The 23,572-nt window shown below is 36.0% G+C and overlaps 2 protein-coding genes across 2 annotated transcripts; both read right to left on the reverse strand.

Moving 5' to 3' along the window:
* Positions 1-3: 3 nt before the first annotated feature.
* LOC110633632 (probable protein phosphatase 2C 38) lies at positions 4-3,130 on the reverse strand. The gene is made up of 4 exons (XM_058147563.1): positions 1,502-3,130; positions 926-1,293; positions 588-824; positions 4-329 (listed from the first exon to the last, which is right to left on the reverse strand). The coding sequence occupies exons 1-4, from the start codon at positions 1,779-1,781 to the stop codon at positions 105-107; spliced, it is 1,110 nt and encodes a 369-aa protein (XP_058003546.1). The 5' UTR covers positions 1,782-3,130; the 3' UTR covers positions 4-104.
* A 1,243-nt stretch (positions 3,131-4,373) lies between these two features.
* On the reverse strand, positions 4,374-6,197 carry LOC110633621 (uncharacterized). The gene is made up of 4 exons (XM_021782303.2): positions 6,027-6,197; positions 5,823-5,946; positions 5,337-5,716; positions 4,374-5,212 (listed from the first exon to the last, which is right to left on the reverse strand). The coding sequence occupies exons 1-4, from the start codon at positions 6,059-6,061 to the stop codon at positions 4,975-4,977; spliced, it is 777 nt and encodes a 258-aa protein (XP_021637995.2). The 5' UTR covers positions 6,062-6,197; the 3' UTR covers positions 4,374-4,974.
* Between the last annotated feature and the right edge of the window lie 17,375 nt (positions 6,198-23,572).

Here is a 23,572-nt window from a genome sequence, read left to right on the forward strand (position 1 = left end):
GGAACATTCTAACAACTCTCATTCTAGGTCTCAGGAGAACCAACGCATCTTCTATCAACAAATAATAGATGGGTTTGGAGGGATGAAACACCGAATCTTGCAGACTATAAGTTAGCTGGGCTGGTGATTCCTCCACGAATTGAAAATGGATAATTATTGGACGAGCTTCTATTGATCATGTGAGAATCTATGAACACAACCATAACTGTGATATCATCATGAAAATGTCTCCTCACCCCCCTATCAATTTTTTCCAAATCTGAATACCTCATTTCTCTTTTTTTGGCTGCTTCCTTGAGTGCGGCTTTAACGAGTCTCTTGGCAATTCCCTGCATTGAAAGAGATGCTTAGTTAATGGCTTCAGACAATCATATTCCATACCATTAACTGTATTGTAATAAACATAATAGTCTACTTTCTCATCTTACGGAACACCCATAAATTCTACAAGGGATAAAAACTAATGTCGTTTAGACATGAAAACCAGGAAAAAAAAATCCGCGGCAGTAGAGGTGTTGAGGTGATCACACTTGACGTTAATAATGGCAATTAAGGTAATGAAATCTGTTTTATAAAACATGGCTTACATTGCGAGGGAAATTTTGCACAATGTCGACAGCTTTCTGGTTGGTGAGATGCTCCCGTAAACCATCAGAAGCAAATATTAGGAACTGGTCTTCTGGTTGGAGTTTATGGACTAAGACTGATGGCTCTGAACTGAGGATTGGCTTGTGGAAAGATTCAGGCAATCTATACTTGGACTGTAGAGGCTTTTTGTTGAACTCTGTATTTTTAAGATAGGCATCTCCAATGGATTTTGAAACCTGCAGTCATAAAGCATCAAGAAATCCAAAATGCTTCATCAATTTAACACAAGCAACATCTATACAGATAATCTTTTTTGTGCTCTAGGAATGGATATTACCTGTATGATGCCTTTGACAAGCCACACTTTGTGCTTCAGGACAACAATCTGGGAATCATCAGGATGTGAAGATCGAAGTTCATTTCTCACAGATTCTATATTTACATTGTGCTCTTTAGATAATTGTATGGCTGCAACTCTCCGGCTTCCTTTTTGTGCTCTCCCTAAGACTACCCGAGAGTCTCCAGCGTTAGCAACATACAACAGTCCATTGCATACAACTCCCACCAAACAACAAGATCCCACTGATGCTATCTGGGGCCTACTGAGCCACTGTTTTCTCATAAGAGAAAGAAAATTCTCCTCTGTCGCTGAAAAAGCCTTCTTAAGAACATTTTCTGATGCCTCCTGGTGCTCAGACACAAATGCTGCATCACAAAGAACAATAAGCATTCAGCTATCTGGTTCTAAAAATCACCAAAGTGTAGTTATCTTCACCTATTAAATGATGTATAGTCTGACTTGATAAACATCATTGAGCTGATTTGTATTGCTATTGAGTCATTTTGAAGGGATCAAACGACAGAATTAGCTTTAGCAGAAACATTAGCAAAAACAATTAAAGCTGAAACATACCCTTGAAATTGGAGAAAAGATTGTGACGAATGAAACTTGAAGCCTCAATTCCTGCATGTCCATCATACACTCCAATAAAAGTCCCCTGAGGACCTGAATTGCTATAGCTCAAAGGCCCTGATTCAAGTTGGCTTTGATCCTCTAATAAATTTTTGACTTGAATTATAGCCATTGAGAACTCTCCATAAAGATGGTTCCCCAAGTCTTTGTACCCCAACAATCCATCAACCTTCCCACTGGCATCATCGTCAACACGAGGCCTCCAACAAGGTTTAACCATTTTCAAGAGATCACACTTAAACCAAAGACTGCAAGATTAGGATGTAACTTATACATTCATATTTATTTAAAAGACCACGTAAACCAATCTCAAAATCCAGTTTCTGCTTATGCTCCAATCCTCCAATCAAAACTGAAGCTATACGGTGACCTGAGCCGGATAGCATCAATAAGTACAATTGAGAAATAAAGACCAAAAGGGTATGGGCTAAGTGAACTGAAAAATGTATATTGAGACAAGAAGGCAATGGGTTTTATTGTAGTTCAGAGAACATGGAGGCGTGCTGGTGCTATGTACCTTGAATCTGGGTAGAGTACGTTTGGTCCTTTCATGTGTGCCATATTTCAATAAACAGACTTAGCTGTAAAAGAAGACATGGATTTGGTAGTGACAGAGTCTGTTCTGAGATCAGAGAGATCAATGGAGCAAAGGATAAGAGAAGGGTTTGGAGTTTTCAGGCAGAAGATCTTCACTTCTGTTGTCAGATGAGATCCAAGCATGGGAAATAAAGAGATTTAAATTAAAATGCCTGACATTGCTGTTCTTTTGTTGCTTTGTCTTTTGTGTTGTGGCCTAGTGGGGTTCCTATAGTTTTCCATTCCACGGCTGAGATTTTTGGGGGTTTAATAACCCACCATCTTAGGCAACTTCCATTCTCAGTTTCTGTTTTCCTTCTCTTCTTCAATTATATTGAAAAAAATAGTTAAATGATAACTCATTCTTGGGTTTAGGATAGATAGCCATCCTCAGTTGTCAGACAATTCTAAAATATGAAATATAAACAAGCAAATGCATAGTTGGAGCTAAAAAAAATTAAGCAAAGCCAGCCTCATTATAATACTTGCTATCTAGGTAGCTAGAAGTAGAATCCATTGTCCCACATTTTTGTACGTTCTTGTTGCATGGAGCAAAGATGGGTCTTTTCCTCGTTCATTATTATTACAAGAAAAAGAGAAAAGAAAAACGAAAGAGAGAGAGAGAGGGATTCATATGGATGCATTCTCTACAACAGGACCATGAGACAAGGGGGGTCCAGTGGAGAAACTGAAGAGGATAGGTGGTGGGTACATGCACTAGAACGTCACCGCATATTGAAACAGCTAATGCATATACTCACATCAACTTGGTCTGCAACTGGGCTACTTCATTATCACTAAATATTGCTTCATATCATATGTCATCTGCCACAACCCGCCATCCAAATACAGAAAACAAAACCAAAAAAAAAAAAAAATGAGAGAGAAGCACCACCAGTTGAATGGCATTAATGAAAGTATAATAATTTATTGTATGGTTACAAGAAGACAATGGATGTCAGTTAGTGCATACCTGATATCTCAGTCAAGTGGTTTCAGCTGGCAATGCTATATATATATGTATGTATGTGAAGAGACTCTTCTGATGTATATCCACGTGCATATATTTTGGTGGTGTGGTTGTTTTAGAGGATACCCTAATTCTTCAATTTTATAACTTCAACACCAATTTTAAGTTCTTTAGCGTTTAAAGCTGATTGAAATTGGAGGAACAAGTTTTATGCATTGAGCTTCATAAGTAGGCAAAAAGGAAAAAGAATCTCCCTTGGATGCAAAAGATGTAGTTTGGGTTTGGTGGATAGTATACTAAGCCTTTCTCTCATTGCTGTTTCTACTTTCTACTCTTTTCTAAAACCTTTTTTGGTTTACAGTAAGGCTACATCTGCGCCTCGTTAACTTCAATGAATATATCAAGGGCCTCGGATAATGGGTGAACATAGACTTGGCAACCGATTCGGTTTGAGTAGATTTTGGACTGGTGATTCATTATTGAGAAAATGAATGAATCAAAATCGTATAAATCCTAGATAATTCTAGCAAATTTTGATTCAAGTTGGTTTAGAGTCTATTTCAATCTCATTTAATAGTAGTTTTAATTTCAATTTTGATTTTGATTTTTAAGCGGTTTGGATTGATTTTGTCGATGTGGTACCTTCCTATGTCCACCACATCATGCTTTTTTCTTTTAATTTTTTTTAATAAAATTGGTACTATAATTGGATCACTGGGCCAAATCATTAATCTTGTCCTATTTCAATTTAGGGTTAAGAGGAGAGAAATCAAAATTGACACTTTTTTATTAAGTTCAAGGTTGATTTATGCCCTTAAACCATTGACGAGACTAATTTCGAATTTGACTCAAGCTGATTTCAATTCAATTTAGAATCTTCACCAAGTCCAGGTAAATAAATCTTTACATTATCAATAATAATTCAATATGCAATCAATGAAATTTGATGAGATTTTAAATTGAGTACTGATAAAAATCCATTATAAAAAAAAAAATGCAGGTTTGAGGGGAAAAAAAAACAAACGGTACTCCTAGGCTTGGCTGCTCACTCACGAGGCTCCTAGGATCGATGAAATGCCTTTGAATAGGACACCTTGCATTAACTTGGGAGTGCATAATCCAGACTATCTGAAATCTGAATCACATGATAATGATGGGACAGCACACCTATATGTAAGTTTGTTTATGCATAATTACGATTACTTACAAAATCCTCATTCACTATTTTATGTTTTTTAACTTTCGAGTTCTTCCAAAACCTTTGAATTCTTTGAAAATGGTTCCCTTGCAACTGTCCAAGTCTCCACAGCCTTAATTCATCTTTCTAAAAGCATTTGTACATTCTCTTGCGCCTGCTACAATATATTCTTGAGCTTGACTAGGTTAATTACAGAAACATAACTCATTCTTTTGACCCATTTAGGCTTTAGTCAAGAATAAGCTTCTATTAATGCAGATAACAAAAGCACCAAACTGCAAAAGCAAATTAGTAAATCCCAAGATCGTACAACATGTGAATGCAGGTCACTCACAGGCATCAAGTGACCACACCCAACCCATCAAGAATTCAAGATTCAATCAAAAAGTAGATAGCAAAGTTGGGACCCAGCTTAAAGCATCATCTAGACAGAAAATCTCCAAGAATTCTTCACTTCACATGTTCTTTATCATCACAGTCACATAACTTTATTACCCATTTAGTGGTCTCATAAATAAAATACTAATTTTGACCAACACTCTAATCCTAATCTTTGTTTGGCCATTTCCTTTCAGTGCAAAAAGAACATTAATCAAGGACCATCCTATCTTAGTGTCCCTTTCTGCTAGGTGTTATAACTAACATCATTACTATTAACACACAATGCATTCAACTTGGCCCAACTCTAATCATGTTTCTTCTCTCCATTGAGCTCTGTATCTTTTCTCTGGCATGCCTTAAAGCATCAAGAACTTCACTAATACTTTTGTTCACTATCTTCAACTCACTGGTCTTGGTCGGTGCAGCCACATTCACAGGAACTAATGCCAATGAGTTATCCACATAATCCTCTGTGTCACTCTCACATCTTCCATTTCTCTCCTTAGCAGCTTCTAAGGTTGAACAGCTGAAATACATCATCAGCATTCATCTACAATTAGATTAAACAATTCCTATCTAGCAAATTATGAGTTACTTTTAACAATATAAAGAAATTAAAAAAAAGGCAATGCAGGTTGAATTGGGTTTACCTCTTAGAATGAGAATCTGCTTTTGAATCTTGACAACTTGAAGCATACTGGCAGCTAGATTTGTGCAGTGGAGAATCTTTGAGTTTAGGATCAGAGTTAGAATCTAAAGTAGAATGATTTTGAAAAAATGCAGTTGTGTCTTGGACATTATCCTTCATATCTTGAGAGAATGCAGATTCTTCAGGGTCTTTGGGGCCTGATGTGCTTGTAGATGATGTGCAAGAAGACCCACAATTCTCATATGAACTTGACAGATCTAATCCCTCAAACGTGGGAGAAATTTTCAAGGACTCAAGCTTCTTCTTCAAGAATTTAAGCTTCTTTTCAGCCCTTTGCATCAATTTGGTCTCTTCTCTTAGTTTGTTCTCTAGTTCTATTAACTGAAAGAAAGAAATCAGAGATCTCATAATCAGTACGTTGTAGATATCTATTTAGAACCATAAAGATGTTTCATGCAATAACATCAAATAGAGGAAGAGAGCAAACCTTATCTCCCATGCGTTGTGCTTCCTCTTTAGCAACCCTTGAAGCTTGTCTCTCTGCAAGCAATCTTCCTCTTAGACATTCTAAAGTCCTCAAGCTATCCTCTCCTTCCATTTTCTTGTGGTCACTGAGAGACGACCCATATCATAATGTGAGAAACGAGGAGATAGAGAAAAGAAAAAGAAGACAGATTTAACAAGAACCCACCTCCATCTTTTGCCTTCCTTGGCAGGAGTTGTCATTTTCTTATTCCTTGGTTCTCACTGAAGCAGCTTAATGAGCTTAATGACCAAAACTGCAGAAGAAAGACAGAGAAATGACCCAAATCTAAAAAAATTTATATGAAGAGAAAGAAGGGAGAAGTGGCAAATGTAACCATTTTTCTTTTTCTTTAGAAAGACTAATAATTAATACAAACATATTCCTTTTGATATTTATAATTAGTGATATTTTTGAAATAATTTATGTATATTTAAAATAAATTCATCAACTTTAATTAATAAAAAATGAGGATTTTTATAATTAAACTATCTACGTTGAGTAAAAATACAAAGATGACATCAATGTAAATCATAATTTTCTAATAAAAAAAAAAACTTTGGCCACCTCTCTGAGCTGATTGTTTTTATTTCATACTATTTTTCAAATTTAAATTTATTTTAAATTATTTAATTTTATATTATTTAAATTTATTTTAATATTATAAAAATTTGACCCATTGTTATCTTGTATAGAATAGTGGAGATAGAGAAAATATTAAGTAGCATTTATTTATATTGGTGTACAACAACACCCAACACAAGAAGGTGACCAATGTAGATTAGATTCAAATTTTGAAATTGAAAGATATCACAGGAACTCCATTTTGATTCGAGCTTCTTCCTGTAGCTGTCACGTGAGGTCTGACCCAGTTTAAGTCGTCTTCTTCCTCCACTGTGTCCCTGTTTCTTTATTCACCTCTTCTTTTTTAAAATGTGGGTTTTCATTTTTTTATATATATATAATAAATGGTTTTTGCATTTTTATATTCAAAAGCAATGAAATGTTTGCTTCCACATTCACATTATTAAAAAAAAAATTAGGTGGATTTCATCTATAATTATATGCATATAAAATATTCAAAATTAAATTATATATTTATTTATAATTATACCACTGTATATAAAATATACATGTTCTAATTTTACCCAAAAGTTAGTTTAAGAGAGAAAATTTATTTAAATTTTATATATAGTATAAAGTCTTTATTTCAAATAAATATAAGATCGCACGTCTTTTCACATTTAGACATGAACATTCGAAGCAAATATATTTATGAGTGAATGGTCAAACATTAAAGTATGATAAGTTTTGATACCATATAAAGAAAATGACAGAGCTTAATTTTGCCTTAAAAACTAATTCAAGGGAGTAGGTTTACTCGTAACACAAAATTTTTACACCAAATTAATTTAATTTACAAATGATGTGCGTACTTAATTTTTTATTACAAAGAAAAAAAAAGAAGGGGATAGTATGCTTTGGGGAGAAGTAGGAAATGATTTCAATCTAATGGTAATGAAAAAACAAGAATACAAGAAGGAAGCATAATTATTCATTGGCTATTAGAAGTAGCTTGCTTGCATTCTCCTCAAAGAAAAGAAACTCTTCAAATTGTTAAATTTTTGCACCATCACTCAATGTTCAATACCTCCAACTTATCCACCATTCTATGAATACACATTGAAATGATAATGAATCGAGTATTTTTAGATATTTAATTTAATGAGACTTTATTGTAAAGAGTTTAAATAATATATAATTAAATTTAAAAAATAATATTAGTGCCAAATTTAGGTGGGATGACATTTAAATTTTATGTATAAATAATTAAATTTAACATATTTTATAATAATATTTATAAATATTTTAATGTTATATTAAAGAAAAATAAATTTAAATATTTTATCAGATGGTTAAATTTCATCATTCATTTGCTTGATGATGGCCCTTCATCAACATTTACTTGGTTCTAGTGAAACGGGGCGTTTTAAGGAGAGTATTGAAAAGAGCTTGGGCCTTGGTATTTGGGTTTGACTTGCTATTTGGAGAAGACCTTTTGTTTGAATCTTGAAATTATGCAGGAAAAATAAAATGGAAATCAAATAAACAAAATGATGAGAAAAGAAAATTTAATTTTTTTATTATTATTATTTGAATAGATTATTATAATATGAGAAAATATAATGTTTTATTTAAAAAAATAATTACTTTATTTTATAATTTTTTTATTTTAAAAATATTTTTTTTATAATTTTTTATTATTTTATCATTACTAAACTAGGGTTATAAGAAGAAGCTGAGTTTTTTTATGGTGAGGTGTTTCCTTGATTAGTGATTACCATTTCTGGGTTCGCTTCTTAATCTTTAAGAACAAAGTTGGCTAGTATATGCTGTCGTGGAGCTTAAACTCGATTCCAAGTCCTAGGCATGAATGTTTGCCTACCATGGATAATCAAATTAAATGGGGTTGGGTAACTCATGATATCAAGTGCATAATGTGTAGCAACCATGTGAATCAAAGCATAGCGTTTTTAAAATTTTTTGCGAAATCTAATGGTTGAAAAGCAAAATAATAAGACCTTTAGGCGGCTGGCAGATGGGATATCTATGGGGCAAGTCTGAAGTCTCATCTCCAGAAGAAATCAATCTCAGGGATGATTAAGATTATGTTCTTTCAAGTAAAACTTAACCCAACTTTCACTTTGTAGAACTTGGGGAATTGATGTTTAGTCTTAGCTGCTGCTATTTGAGCAATCTGTAGAGTTTTTGCTCTTGTTTCTTCCTGCTCGCTGTAATCATAGTTAGTTTAGCTTAAGCTGTTTACTTTTCTTCTGTCCTCCCCTCTGGGTGAATTGTTTTGGTGTTGATGTGGGCCTTTCTTTGTCATCTTTGACTTATAGCTTCAGTAATGTTTCAGGCTTTGTAGCAGCTTAGCCATTTGCAATGTCTTCTTTTGGAATGAATGAATCATTTATGAAAATTAATGAAGGGGAATATGGAGAATGTAAAAGCACAGAAGGATGTAATATTAAAAGGCTATATAGCCTGTTCAAGGGCAAAGCTCAATAAGCTCGAAGAGTAAGCTCTCTTAGTCAACCAGATAAAAATGGTGGAAAATGATTGACAACATCTGCATTTTTATGACTTATTAGGGTCTCAAGTTTCTCAAGATTAGGTTAGGTAGGAGAGGTCAAAGATTGCGAAAGTAAATTTCTTTGAACTTCATGAATTTGAAACACCTACAATAATTTATACAACGCGTAGATCGTGGAAATATGAAGCTTCAACATAGATATTTTGTGGTGGTTGTTTGGAACCTTTTACAAAGTAATTGGTTCCAGGAAAGCTGTTTAGTTGTTGCACTGTAGTTTTTCAAAAACAGGACTGCTTGCCATATCTGCATCCAAAGAATGCCTTTATCAAAGGCATGATAGACTTGTCTTTCATAATAAGTCACCCATGACTACAGCAATGGGAAAATCTTACCGATGAACATAGGTTTTCTGGCAATCCACCAATAATTTGACTGGCTGACATTTAACTTAAGAGAGACAATGCTTGAAACTATGTATTGTGTGTCCGCGATTTATGTGCTTGCCAGTCCTTTCTTTCCACATTTCATGCATGATTTAATTAGCGCTTAGCCTCTAAAGCTTCCAGCTGTTGAATAATACTTATTGAAGAGTTATTTAGAATTGTTTACATTTGTCAACTCCTTTAACAAGCTGTTCAACGGAGCCAGTATCAGAGTCTTTACCGACGGGTGTTTTTGAGCTACAGGGGATCTGCCATTGTTATAAATGGGTAGCCAGACATCTCTCCAGGTGACAGTTCTCTTTTCTCTCAAGAAATGTGAGTGATGCAGAATCGCAAAGAAACACAAGTCTAGATGCAGAATTTCTTAGCAATACAGTTTTTGGTGAATGGTTGGATGGAAGGGCAGTTAAAAGTTATTTGGACCCCATTACTATACTGGTACTGTGTCTCAGTTTGACAAGGAAACAAGTTTACAGCGTGGTGTATGAAGATGTTGAATTCAAAGTTCTTGACTGGCATGAGGATGTCCTTTTGCCTCTGGATGTTGTAGTTCCGCTGAATCATTGGCACTGAAAATAATTAAGAAGAGCCAGATAACCATTTATAAACCTGGGAAAAGTGTGACTGGATGCAAAATTGGGAAGTCTAAAAGTATAGGAAGTAATGGAAATGAAGACAGAGGTGCATAAAGAAATTTCAAAGCCAGAGATCAATAACAGATGGTGAACATGAATCGCTGACTGCATAAAGGCTGCTGAATTTGCAAAACCAAGTTGAAAGATGAATCAAACTGAGAATGCAATACTTTTCACTGGTCAAGTATTGTTATGTTTTACATTGTCGTTATATCCTACGTAATGTGAACACCAAAATTGTATGTGATTGCATTATATATTGTTGTAGAAGAGGGGAAAAACTTCTGTTTCTGTACAATTTTTGAAATGAAATTTGTGTAGTCGTTGAATCTTAACCTGTTCATAATCTGTTCCGCCAGTTATTGTGATTTCCTGCTGCAAGAATGAACTGATGGCATTGCTGCTTGAACTATTGCATTCTAGCAGCAGTCTTCAAATTTCAAAAGACAATATGCAAAATGCTAAATATAATCTGTAGAAAAAGGAATATCATCTCCTACACCAAAGCAAACCTCAGCATGTTTGTGGCGAATTTTCAATTAGGGTAACAGAAACTCATCTATGAGGCCAGAGAAATCTTGTAGAGAGCCTGGTGTTTAATATCCACACTTCAGCAGGATGCCCAGAGAGTCTTCAGTAATTCAGAACCTTGGCAAAGTCTAGCAACCCAAGTAAACTTATGGGATTCTCTGTAACATAGTGGACAGACAGTTTGCAATGCAAGTATATCAAGGCAGCAATTGCTTCCAAATGATTTTCAATCACTATCCAGAAAGACAAGTTCCTTAAGCAGGATAACGAAACAGCTTGTTTTAGCTAATAGATGAAGTAGCTACTTATTTTACACAAGATATAGCATCTAATAATAGCTTATTTAGGTCTTGAAACTTGGCCAAAATAGAATACAAAGGTTTACTTACTCACAGTTTTTTTTTTTTTTTTGAAAAGATCTGTGTCACTCTCCTAATGGATATAAAAATATTGATATAATTATTAGTGATTTTATTTATATTGAAGTTGGTGAGGGATGGTGGAATCCACGTAATGGCTCCCTCCATTTACATGCCAACTTGATTATGATGGTGATTGATTCGGGCTATTATTTTTCTCTATAACACATTCCTTTGTTTTTGTCAATAAATATCTAAATTCAATTATAAAAAAGAATTCAAAATAACTTCTTTAAGAAAAGAAAAAATAAAAAGAATAATCATTAAAAACTTTAGTTAGGTTGAATCTCAACGGCCTCTTAGCATATATGATTATAATTTGATAACTTATTCTATATACAGCTACTAGATTTCTTTTTTTAATGATAATATACAGATTCATTAAAAGTTAAAATTTATTTAATAAATCTTTTTAAAAACCTTTGATCATAATTAACATTTATAATTTTTATATAAAATTTAATATATATATTTATATATCATTCTCCTCTAGCCGTAGCTAAACTAGTTATATTTTAATATTGCAATATACCACATGTTGATACCATATTTTGGCCGACCTTCGAAAGCAAGAATCTTTTAAAATTGAAACTTTAGTATCTGTTCTCGACCGATGTCCCAGTCATAGGTAGTTTTTCCAAAATTGCTGATCGCTCGTCCCTGGAACAAATCGATCTCTCACTCAAGTTAGATTGCTTTTCGATCTCTTGGTCTTTATCAGATGAATTCGAGTCAATATTGGGTCTTCGGACCATCAAATCTTGCCTGTTGTTGTTCTCCGATCTCTCTATATACAAATATCGCAGAATTTCATTTGACTAATATTGTGATCGGGCTTCTCGCTCGAATTGCCTAGATATTCCTCAAAATGAAGTAAAGGTTTTTATTCGGTCTAATAATGGTTCCGACCTTAAAAGTTTAAGTCATTGTCAAATCTTTGCAATTCTAATATTCTAAAGTTCCAGTTGATATTTGGTTATGGCTCCGTCTGATCTCATGTTCGCGTGTAACTTTTTTCCGATCTCTTGGAGTAATTTGATATCTTTTGTTTAATAGTCACTCTTAGGTTAAATGTTTAACTGTATTCAATCAATTAAGTACTCAGATAGTTTGGTTTGGATGCTTTTCGTTCTCGTCAAGAACTGGAATATAAAAGACTTCAATTCATTTCAAAAATAAAATGTATATAAGTCAATTAGCAAGGGGGGTTTGCTCCGCCCTGCGCCCCAGTTACATTCCTCTCTCCCTCCTCACCCTCAGGCTCCTCATCACTGTCCTCCTCGACCTATGAGATGAGCTTATCCATCCAGGAGAAGTCCTCCTCAGGATAACGCTTCTTTAGTTTAGACAGGAGGTTATTATGGGCGTTCACATATGCCCCAGCCTCTTTTGTAGTGCTCTTCTCCTCCTTTGCTTGGAGCTCCTCCTCCTTCGTCCGAAGTTTCTTAGCAAAATGAGCGAGATTGGCAGATCGACCAGCCTGGTAGACTTCAAGTTCCCACTCCACTTCAGCTATCCTCTCTTCACAATACTTCACCCAATCTTCCAGTTTGGCGATGTAATCATTGGCAGAGGAGAGCTAAGCCTTTGCAGCTGATGCATTCTAGACCGCTTGAAGAATCTCCTTCCTTAAGACGTGGGCTTTTTCTCTGATCACGTGTTGGTTTGCAAAAGCCTCCAAGCCCAAACTCATTGTTTAAGTTAGAATATCATTAATACTCTCCTCAGCCAACCAGTTCCGATCTTCTTGGAAGCAGATGGAAGCACCCATGACCTTAGCAAGACCAGGATTTCCTCGGGTGGAACGGTTTCTTTCCAGCGATTGGATAAGAAGTTGAGATCCTCGGAAGAGCGTTCTAACAGTAGGGCCAGAAGACTCCCCTTTTAGTTTGGAAGAGATCGGAGGAGGCAGACATTCAATCCGCTGAGGAGGAGAGACGACGACCTCTACTTCTGAGACCGGCTACTCCTGAGATTAAGGAGGGGAGCTCGATACTTCTACCAAGTCTTGTCGAGGTGTCTGAGCAGCGGTGGCAGTAGCCCCTTTCATCGCTCGTACTTTTTGGGAGACCTCCCTCTTTCGCTTGCAGCTCTCTTTGGAAGCGTCGCCACCCGCTATACCTGCACAAAGGAGAAGTCAGTGAGTTCGCTAAGATTGAGAGACTAGAGATCTGGATTGTACCTGTAGCAGGATCGAGGTCAGAAAGCTGAAGCTCGTAATCTTTGTCGGAGATCAGCCGCATCATCCACCATTTCAATTCGGCCATGACCGCATCTAAGCATGAATATTTATGGGTGGTCGCCTGAGTTTTTAATTCCTTCACCATGGCATCTTCGTCTTTATTTAAAGTAAGCTTCTTAGGGACTTGGGGGACTAAATAATTCTATTTACGTGGGATCCCCTCAAAGCCATTTTGATCCTTGCTCCTAAGGATGAAAAATCGATCCTTCCAATTCTTCAGCGAAGACGGGAGATCGGTGAAAAGCCCGCAGTTTGGCTTCGCCTGAAAGAACCAGAATTCGTCATCCTTTCTTCGGGCAAGCCTATGCATCTCGGCAAAGACCCTAACTATGGGCTCCAATTTCTTGTCTCGGCAGAGGCCTCTGGAGGCTACTAATGTCCGTTAGGAGTTCGGAAGCACTTGAGCTACCGAGACATGATAGAATTTTAGGACGGCCTTGTAAAATTCATCCAAGGGAAAACGGAGCCCAGACTTCAGTTGCTCCTCGTACACTATAATAAGTTCGCCTTCTTCAAAGAAATTATCGGCCAGAAGATTGCCATAACATCTGATCAGTTCGAAAGAGTCGATCCGCAGATTGTATTCTTGACTTATGGATTGGAGATCAGTCTCTCTAAGGACTGACGACAGCTCATCAACTGGCAGGTTCTTCTTTCTCGAAGACGTTCCAAGCTTTGGTTTGATAGCCGGACCAGTAATAGGAATGATGGCTGTGCTGGATAGTCCGATTGGTCTAATCGCGTTGTCTTCTTCCTAGGTACATGAAATATGGATGAAAGGCTGGCTCGCAGCTCTCTGACCCTCAGTACCACTCATTTTCACAAAATAAAAAGGAAAATTAATTGAGAAAAGATCAAAACCCTTACTAGAGTGTGAATCGGTGCCTGAAAACTTTAGAAAGTGAGAGAAAGTGTTGAAATCGCTAGGGGAAGGTCTGAAAATGACATAAGGAAACAAATGACTCACCTCTCCCCTATTTATACCCTTCTGAGCATTAAATGCTCACGAAGTCCCAAGTAACGCATCGGTTAGCGAGATCGGGCCGCCTCTTTGACACGTCACAAGAAGGTTCCAGAAACATAGTAAAAAATCGGATAAATGAGATCGATCAACTAAGGTCATCAGATTAAACAAATTTCCAAATCTACGAATCGGCGAATGGCGATTTGTCTAGGGATCAGATCGAGTACACTTATCGGAGATTGAAAAAATAATCAATGCAAGTTAGATAGAAAGGAAAGATCAGGAATGAGAAAGATTGGGAAATAAGAAGGGACCCGATATAAGAGATAGAGATCGGAATAATGACCCTAAAAAGGGGATGGTCATAATGGGAAGATCGGAAAAGCAAGGAATGACCCGTAACATCGGAGAACTCAGGGAGTTGAATAACTACCAATCATGGCCTTCAATTAGCTTCCCCCACCATTAGATCCGAGTTAGTTAAAGCATTGCAAGCATGATCAGATTCTCACCACACATCTCATTAGCAAGGACACCCTCTTAGCAGCCAGACGCCAAAACGGTTAAAGCAGCCCTGTACATCCTGATCTACACCGTTGATTATAATTGTAAGGATGGATCTGGAGCCCTTAGATCAAAAGCAGATGACAGATTCGACACCTTTTATTCCCAGCCTTTGGATTCATTTCGTACGGCAAGATCTTTGACTGTTGGATTAAGGGGAAAAAGGACAGATATTCTGAACGGAATCCTGACTCTTCATTTTGATTCTCTTTAATTCTCAGACATCAGATTATGTCCTTTTGAATCTCAGTCTTCCGTCTCCCCCTAATAAGATCCTGACCCTCCATTTTGGACACCCATTCCCTATAAATACCTGCATGCAACACTGTAGAAAGGGAAGGTGGTGATTATCGTGGAAAGATTCTGGGCTTTGATTAAGTCTTGCTTGTCATTCGGAAATTTCAAAGTGTTGAGAAACTTTAGAAACCAGTTTTCTGAAATATTTCATCAAAAGGAGCTCTAAATGTTGAAATTTTCATTTTTAGTAATTGTGCACTACTCTGTGAAACCATCTTCACTCTGCCTCATTCCCACTGCCCTAGTATCTATGCAATACCCTCCGAGCTCAATTTCGTTCCAATCTATTCCCATTACCTCAGGTGAGCTCAAGTCCTTTGGCCATCAGCTTTCACCTCTCTAAGATTTGTAGATACCGGGGTCAACTCGCCTGCCTCCTCAACTTTCCACAGGTAAGTGTGTAAACTGTCATTTCGTTGAATACCCTTGGTTTGTTTTCCCCAGTTTTCTTTTAAAGTTTTTTCATATCCAGTCACACTAAATCTCAGAATAGGCTATCTAGGCCCGTAGTTATTTCTTGTGCCTTCTTTTTAATTCATTCGTAAACTCCATTTATCGTTATCTTGTTTTCAATCCTTTCGAGAGTAGAAGTTTGAGTCCTCGGCGACTCATGAATACTCTAAAGAATATAGGCAGGAGTACTTTAACATGAAGGTTATTGGTCTAAATAAATAAAAAATGATAAAGAAAGATAGGTGTAGCAAAGGTCAAATAGGATGGAAACAAGATTAGGTCAAACAAATAAGTCATGAGATCGGGCCTTGGAACGAACCCAGGATATAAGACAATAGATCGGGAATCAAGATAAGTTCAGACCCTGGGTGAGTGACCAAAAAGAGATCGAATGTCACGAATCAAAGAGTTCTGACAAAGCGATCATGTGAAAGATCAACAAGGAGTTTGGCCTATTGTTTGCCATCTAGTTACAAGGTCCCGTAGGCTAGGAAAAGCTTTATACATGAGTCTCCTGTGTCTCCGGTACTTCATTTCCATATAAATGGGGTAAAAAAGGACCTTTTGCCTGAATCCTTAGTTCGAAGTTCTTATAAAACACCATTCTAATAAAAATATCAAGAGATCAGGGGAAAGTTCTTACTCGAACTCAGCCTAATTTTTTTTAACACAACATACTAAGAGATCGGGGGAGAGTTCTTACTCAAACTCAGCCTAATTTTTTAACGCAACATACTAAGAGATTGGGAGAGAGTTCTTACCCGAACTCAGCCTAATTCTAATAAATATATTAAGAGATCGGGGGAGAGTTCTTACCCGAACTCAGTCTAATTTTTAACGCAATATATTAAGAGATCGGGGGAGAGTTCTTACCCGAACTCAGTCTAATTTTTAACGCAATACATTAAGAGATCGGGAGAGTTCTTACCTGTACTTAGCCTTATTTTTAATGCAATACATTAAGAGATCGGGAGAGAGTTCTTATTCGAACTCAGCCTAATTTTTTTAACGCAAAATATTAAAAGATCTGGGGAGAGTTCTTACCAGAACTTAGCATAAATTTTTTTAACGCAACATATCAAGAGATCGGAGGAGAGTTCTTATCCGAATTCTCGGCAAAAAAAAAAATCTTAAAAATATGTAGAGATCGGAGGAGAATTCTTACCCGAAATCCGCTAAATTTTAACAGAATACATTAAGAGATCGGGAGAGAGTTCTTACCCGAATTCTCTTAGCTTGAATTTAAACTAAAATATCACAACTTTAGTATTCAAATTAACCCCCAATAAAAATTCATTACACAGCACCTATTCACTGAAGGGCCATCTCATGTACTCGTGTTCTTGGGCAACATAAAATAGTGAAATATTAAATATTCCTTTCATCCGTACAAAGGATTAACATCATCATTCTAACCCCTAAATTATCAATTTATAAAGAGCATAACATTAAATCTGCTTACCCTAGTTGAGGGACGAGGTGGGGTGCTTAACACCTTCTCTACCCGTATACAGACCTCGAACCTAGAATCTCTGTTTTCAAAGTGGTTTTTTTTACAAATGGTTTTCTTTAATTTCCCTCAAAATTAAAGTGACGACTCCTCACTTTTCCCACTTCGGTGAGAATCGTCCGGTGACCGCAAAGTCATTGCGACACCACAAACAATATTTTTCTTATTCAGATTCTTAATAAACAATGCACCATAAAGAATGTTTTATACAGGTAATATCCTTTTAATAATGGACAAGAGTCTATTCTTCTTAAACTATTTGTTTTTTCTCCATCCACGGATTAAAATTAAATAACATCTCCTATAATGCTCTCATTCATTTGGAAAATATTATTCTACTCAAAATAGGAAAATATTTCTTCTTCAAATTCCATTATGATTTTGAGTCACACCCTAACAACTATATATTTACATTGACTCAAAATTCATCAACAATGTAAACCTTAAATTATTAAATGTCTTTGATTTATCAATCTTCATGTAAGTTTTGATTTAAATCTTCCAATTTTTCAATCTTCAACTCATCTTGGGTATAAATTGCTTTTTTTCTTAAAATTGATTTTCATGTTGTAAACTTTCTTCATTATGCATATCAAGAGCTTTTTAATTTTAGTAATTATAAAGCCATAAGCTTAATTGCAAGTGAGTTTTTTCATATTGTTGTAGCACTACCTTTTATTTAACTCATTGTAGTCATCCCTAAATTATCATATTAATTTACCATATTTGAAATCCACATTTTTGGAATCGCAGAAGTGTGTTATTTATTCAAAGAAAATAAATACAGTATAAGTAATCACATCAATAAGTTTAGATGTCACGACCCAACTTATGTGTGGAAACCCATATACATTTATTATTTATTATTATTTTATTTTAATTAGCTAACAATAATTTAATATATTTATAAAAAATATATATATTTCATTTGATGGTCTGTTTATTTATTTTTAGATATATATATATATTTTTTATTCTTGAAATTAAATATATATCTGCAATTTGAACAACCAGTTCAATAATAACTCTTATCCCATTCTACACCTAATAGAACTCTTGAAATATATATATACCCTAATAATCTCTTCTGCTAAACTTTGCTCTCAAAACTTATTTGTCACCTCCTTTTTCTATCAAATACTCTCAACAGAGAATCCCTAAATTTTTACTTCTCTATTCATCACATTCGATTTTATTTTCAAGGTAAAAATTCTTATTATTTATTCAATAATGAGTGAATTTGATTTTATTTTCTTTCATTGATTTGTTACAACCACCCTAGAAATTTATTTATTTTTTTCTTTGATCATTAGTATTGAATTGGGTTGATCTAATTACTGTTGAACAATAATTGATTGTTATATATATATATATATGTTATTTTATTTTATTATTTTTGATATTTTTTAATATTTTAAGTGTGTAGGAGATTTGAATATTCAATTAGTCAATTGAAATTGTCTCTCTTCCATTGAAAATAACTATTGTCTTGGAGGTTCTAGGTGAGTGGTAATTATAGTACATAACACCGTTTTAGTCTCTTTTAAAATTTCTTAGCATTAAGTTTATTATTAAATGAAATTTTAAATCAATATTTTAACAATTATTTTATATGTGATTTTCTAGAGTTTTATTTTATTATTGAATTTTATTTCAATTTTAATTAAATAATTGATTTTGTCAACTATCTTTGCATTAGACCCATTAGGATTCCGAGAACAGGCCTTTAATGTATTTATATTGATTGATACTTGATTATAAAATTTACCGATGTATTACATTGAATTGATTTGAGATTGATTTGATTTTATTGACTCTCTGAAATTATTAAAATACACTATTAGAATTGCACTATCAGTTATTATTTGCTATTTGAAATTTTTTTAATTGATTTTGATTGATTTGTACAAATTGATTTTTTCTATTTTGAATTGGTACCTGTGCCCAGTATCTGTTTCTGTTATTTGGCCCCACCGTGTGGACTATCACGGTATTAGGTTGCATTGTCGAGTCATGCATCATTGCAGTTTATGGTTTGCATTAGTATCATATGCATTGATATCTGTGAAGGAGGAGGAAGGTATCTAATATCTGATAGCGCGCTTACTATCTGGCCTTTGGTGATGTGGGGTATCATCACCCTGGTGCACTGTACCATAAAATTTTTATTGAATGAATTTCTTTTATATATATATTTTATGAAGTTATTTTATTAATGATTTTGACAGCATGAGCATGATTTTATTGAATAGAAAATTTATTGTGAAATTAATCAAGCATCTGCCTGTTCCTATTTCGTTGTGTGCTATAATTATCATTCACTGAGCATCTAGCTCAAACCACGTTTTCTGTCATTATCTGCTTTTGCATCGTGAGAATTCTGCAGCTGATCCAAATATTCAGTCCATTTTCTGGAGAGGGATAACTTGATTTGTTCTCATGGTATGCCCGAATTTATGTTTTCTCGGGCTAATAATTAGTTTAGTTTATTGAACAGTTTAAGTCTTTATTTGAAATCCTTAGAGGCTCCGCAGTTTACTTATGGGATATTTATGATATTTATTCAGCATTTTGTTTATTTGGATTTTGTCTATTTTTGGGATTAGTAAGTGACAATATATTCATTCAAGATACTCTGATAAGGCTTGCATGATTTAAGAATACTTAAATTATGCGCCGGTCACAGTTCAGAATTGTGGGTCGTGACACTATGGGCCAGACCGAAACTAGGACCTGGGCCAGCCTAAAGCTCCCGAGGTCCATAGTAAGCCTAACTATTACTCAACTCAACTCTAAGGCCCATTTGGGCCCAATTTTAAGAATTCAACCGGACAGAGTCCGGCCATAACATGGGCCATTTAACGGGGAGTTTTTGACTCGCCCGACCTGTAAACACAATATATAATAAACTGGGGAGCTCAGCTCACTCTCCACATAATCAAATGTCGTAAAAATAAATGGGAGCTTGGCTCCCTTATCCAATCCAACCATACATGCATTTAATAAGTTTACAATTCCAACATGGCAATTATATTACAGACGCAATTAAATAAATATTTCTAACACATGAAGAAATTTCTAGGAGTTAACAGAATTATACAAGCAGGTTAACCACAACAATAATCCTTCTGTAGCCTGGAAAAATAAATGAACAAGAGTAAGCGTTCGACTCAGAGAGTAAAATATCAATTTTAACCATAATCTCTATAGCTATCTAAAGCTAATGCACCCTGTAGAGTGAAATGCAACATCGTCAAAAATTTCATACAAATCACATCAAAAAGGAATTTGGAGCACTCACACACCCGAGAGTGTCAAACAATACATATATGGGAGCTGATCCCTTATACAGCCCTCTTAATCCAACCTCTGCCAGCAAGATCTCAAGCCGGACTTTCGCTTAATAAACCAAATACGGGGTCTCAGCAAAGAACTCAAGCCGTGTCTACCCCGAAGGACTGGGTCCCAGCGAAGATCTTAAGCCGTGTCTATCCGTCCTGTCCATATCCAACACTATATCACATGCACGTCAACGCACGCAAACTGCTCTAAATTACCACAAATAACATCCATGGCACTTTAACAGTTGTGAATGTAACATAAAACGTGCCTAGAGTTTAACTATATAGATATATATATATATATATAAGTGATGCATGGGCATGTTTGAACATATAATAATATTGAAATTACAATTAAAATTAATATTTTACTCACAGACTTAACCGCAGTCACTGTGGCGGTTGGGCGGAGGAGGAAGGCTGTTCCGGCTCACCTGAAAATTTTATTATAATTATTTTATACTTTTGACTCAATACAAACTAAGAAAAAGATCAAAGATGTCCTAAGTCGTGCCAAAAATCTAGCAGAGTCTCCCCTGTACCTAGGACCTACCCAACCTGCAAAAGGGCTAAAAACGCACTTCTATATCTACAAATCATACACTCATAACTCAATCACATCACACAACCCCTCCTGGGCCCATCCAAACAGTCATCAATCATAATATGTAAAATTACAGTTTAGTCCCTATAATTGACCCTTTTGCAAAAACTAACCAAATGAGCTCTAAAAATTCTAAAACTTTGCCCTGCGGTCCTTAGCAATATTACTAAGCTAATGCAAAAGGAATCATAATTTTCTGAGCTACCATGAATATTTTACGAATTTCTAATCCAATTCAAGCACTAAACAATTAAGAAAAAGTAAGGTTCGGGTTTATCTATGCCGATTCTGACCCCAGGGACGCACTCGAGACGTCTGACAATGGTGGGGTAGCCAAAATCTTGACCCAATTCTAAGACTTTTTGGTAGCCTATCTGTCTGACCGGAAATTTACAGACCTACACGAAGCCCACAACATGGGGGTTAGTACATAATTTTTACAGAATTTTCTAAGCTCATTTAGTACTCGAAAAAATACTATGAAGTTTCGTGGGACCCACTGAAAAATAATATCAGAAAATTTTGAAATTTATATTGCCGCGAAGGTCTCGATGAGTGGAGCATTCCGGTACTCTCGGTTTTCTAGTGGGGTTCACGGTTTGCGAGAAATCTAGTCCAAAAAATTGAAACGGGCTAAAACTTCCCGGATAAAAATTGGGCAAACTGCTCAATAGATTTTGGTGTTCTTGGTGTTTATGAAAAGCTCTCGAGGTGTAAATGGTGTTTGACACAAGACCTAGCCCAAAGCATCTGCTACTACATTAGCCTTCCTAGGGTGGTACTGGATGGTGCAGTCATAGTCCTTCAGAAGCTCCATCCATCTCCTCTATCTCAAATTTAAATCCCTCTGTTGGAAGATGTAATTCAAACTCTTGTGGTCAGTGTATATCTCGCACACTTCACCATACAGGTAGTGTCTCCAAATCTTTAGTGCAAAGACTACAGCCGCCATTTCCAAATCATGGGTGGGGTAGTTCTGTTCATGCCTCTTTAACTGCCTTGAAGCATAAACCACTACTTTTCCATTCTGCATCAAAACACACCCTAAGCCAACTCTGGAGGTATCACAGTACACGGTATATCCTTCACCACTCATCGGTAGTGTCAACACCGGGGCGGTGGTTAAACACTCCTTAAGCTTCTGAAAACTCTCCTCACAATCATCTGTCCAAATGAATGGAACATTCTTTCGAGTTAACTTAGTTAGGGGAGCTGCTATCTTGGAAAAATCCTGCACAAAACGCCTATAGTAGTCAGCTAGGCCCAGAAAACTTCGCACCTCAGTGACTATTGTAGGCCTAAGCCAATCAGTTACAGCCTCAATTTTCTTGGGATCTACTTGAATGCTTTCACTAGAAACCACGTGTCCCAAGAATGAGATGATTTCTAGTCAAAATTCACATTTTGAAAATTTGTCATATAGCTGGTGCTCCTTCAAAGTCTGTAACACCATCCTCAAGTGCCACACGTGTTCTTCCTTGGTCTGAGAGTATACCAAAATATCATCTATGAATACGATGATAAAACGGTCCAGGAATAGCTTGAACACCCTGTTCATCAAGTGCATGAAGGCTGCTGGTGCATTAGTGAGTCCAAAAGACATCACCAAGAACTCATAATGATCATATCTTGTCCTAAATGCTGTTTTGGACACATCCTCATTCCTGATTCTCAACTGATGGTAGCCTAATCATAGGTCTATCTTGGAAAAGAATCTAGCCCCTTGGAGCTAATGAAACAGATCATCGATCCAAGGAAGTGGATACTTATTCTTCACAGTCACCTTATTCAGCTGCCTATAGTCAATGCACAACCTCAATGACCCATCTTTCTTTCTCACAAATAGAACTGGAGCACCCCAGGGTGAAGTGCTCGGATGTATGAAACCCTTGTCCAAAAGCTCCTGTAGTTGCTCCTTTAGCTCTTTCAATTCTGCTGGTGCCATCCTGTAAGGCGGCATTGATATGGGGTTTGTACCTGGCACAACATCAATGCAGAACTCTATTTCCCTTCCTGGTGGCAACCCTGGACGCTCCTCAGGGAAGACATCCATGAATTCTCTGACAACAGAAACATTTTCCATGTTGACACCTTCTACAGATGTATCTCTCACCAATGCCAAATACCCTTGACATCCACGCCTTAATATTTTTCTAGCACTAATTGCTGACACCAAATTATATGGAGCTACGCTCCTGTCACCATCAAAACTAAACTTTTTCACACCAGGTATGTGAATACACCTTTTTGTTCCTGCAGTCTAAAGTGGCATAATGAGTTGCCAACCAATCCATTCCCAAAATTACATCGAAATCCATTACTGGTAGAGGAACCAAGTCTGTTGGGAGGATTCTTCCATCCACTACTACTGGACTACCCAGAAAAACTATATCTACATCTATGTTGTCACTAAGCGAGGTAGCTATAGACAAAGGGCATTTTAACATTGTAGGTGAAGGAACGGAAGCGTGAAAAACACAAGATTATACCATTGAATTCAAAAATTTTCACCTAGGGTCACATGCACCATGCAAGATTTATTTTTATCTATTTGATTTCAATGATAAACAACATATTAAAACTCTTTTAATATGTTTTTGGATCTGTATTTGCC

This window comes from Hevea brasiliensis, chromosome 5 (assembly GCF_030052815.1).
Source record: "Hevea brasiliensis isolate MT/VB/25A 57/8 chromosome 5, ASM3005281v1, whole genome shotgun sequence".
NCBI lineage: Eukaryota > Viridiplantae > Streptophyta > Magnoliopsida > Malpighiales > Euphorbiaceae > Hevea > Hevea brasiliensis.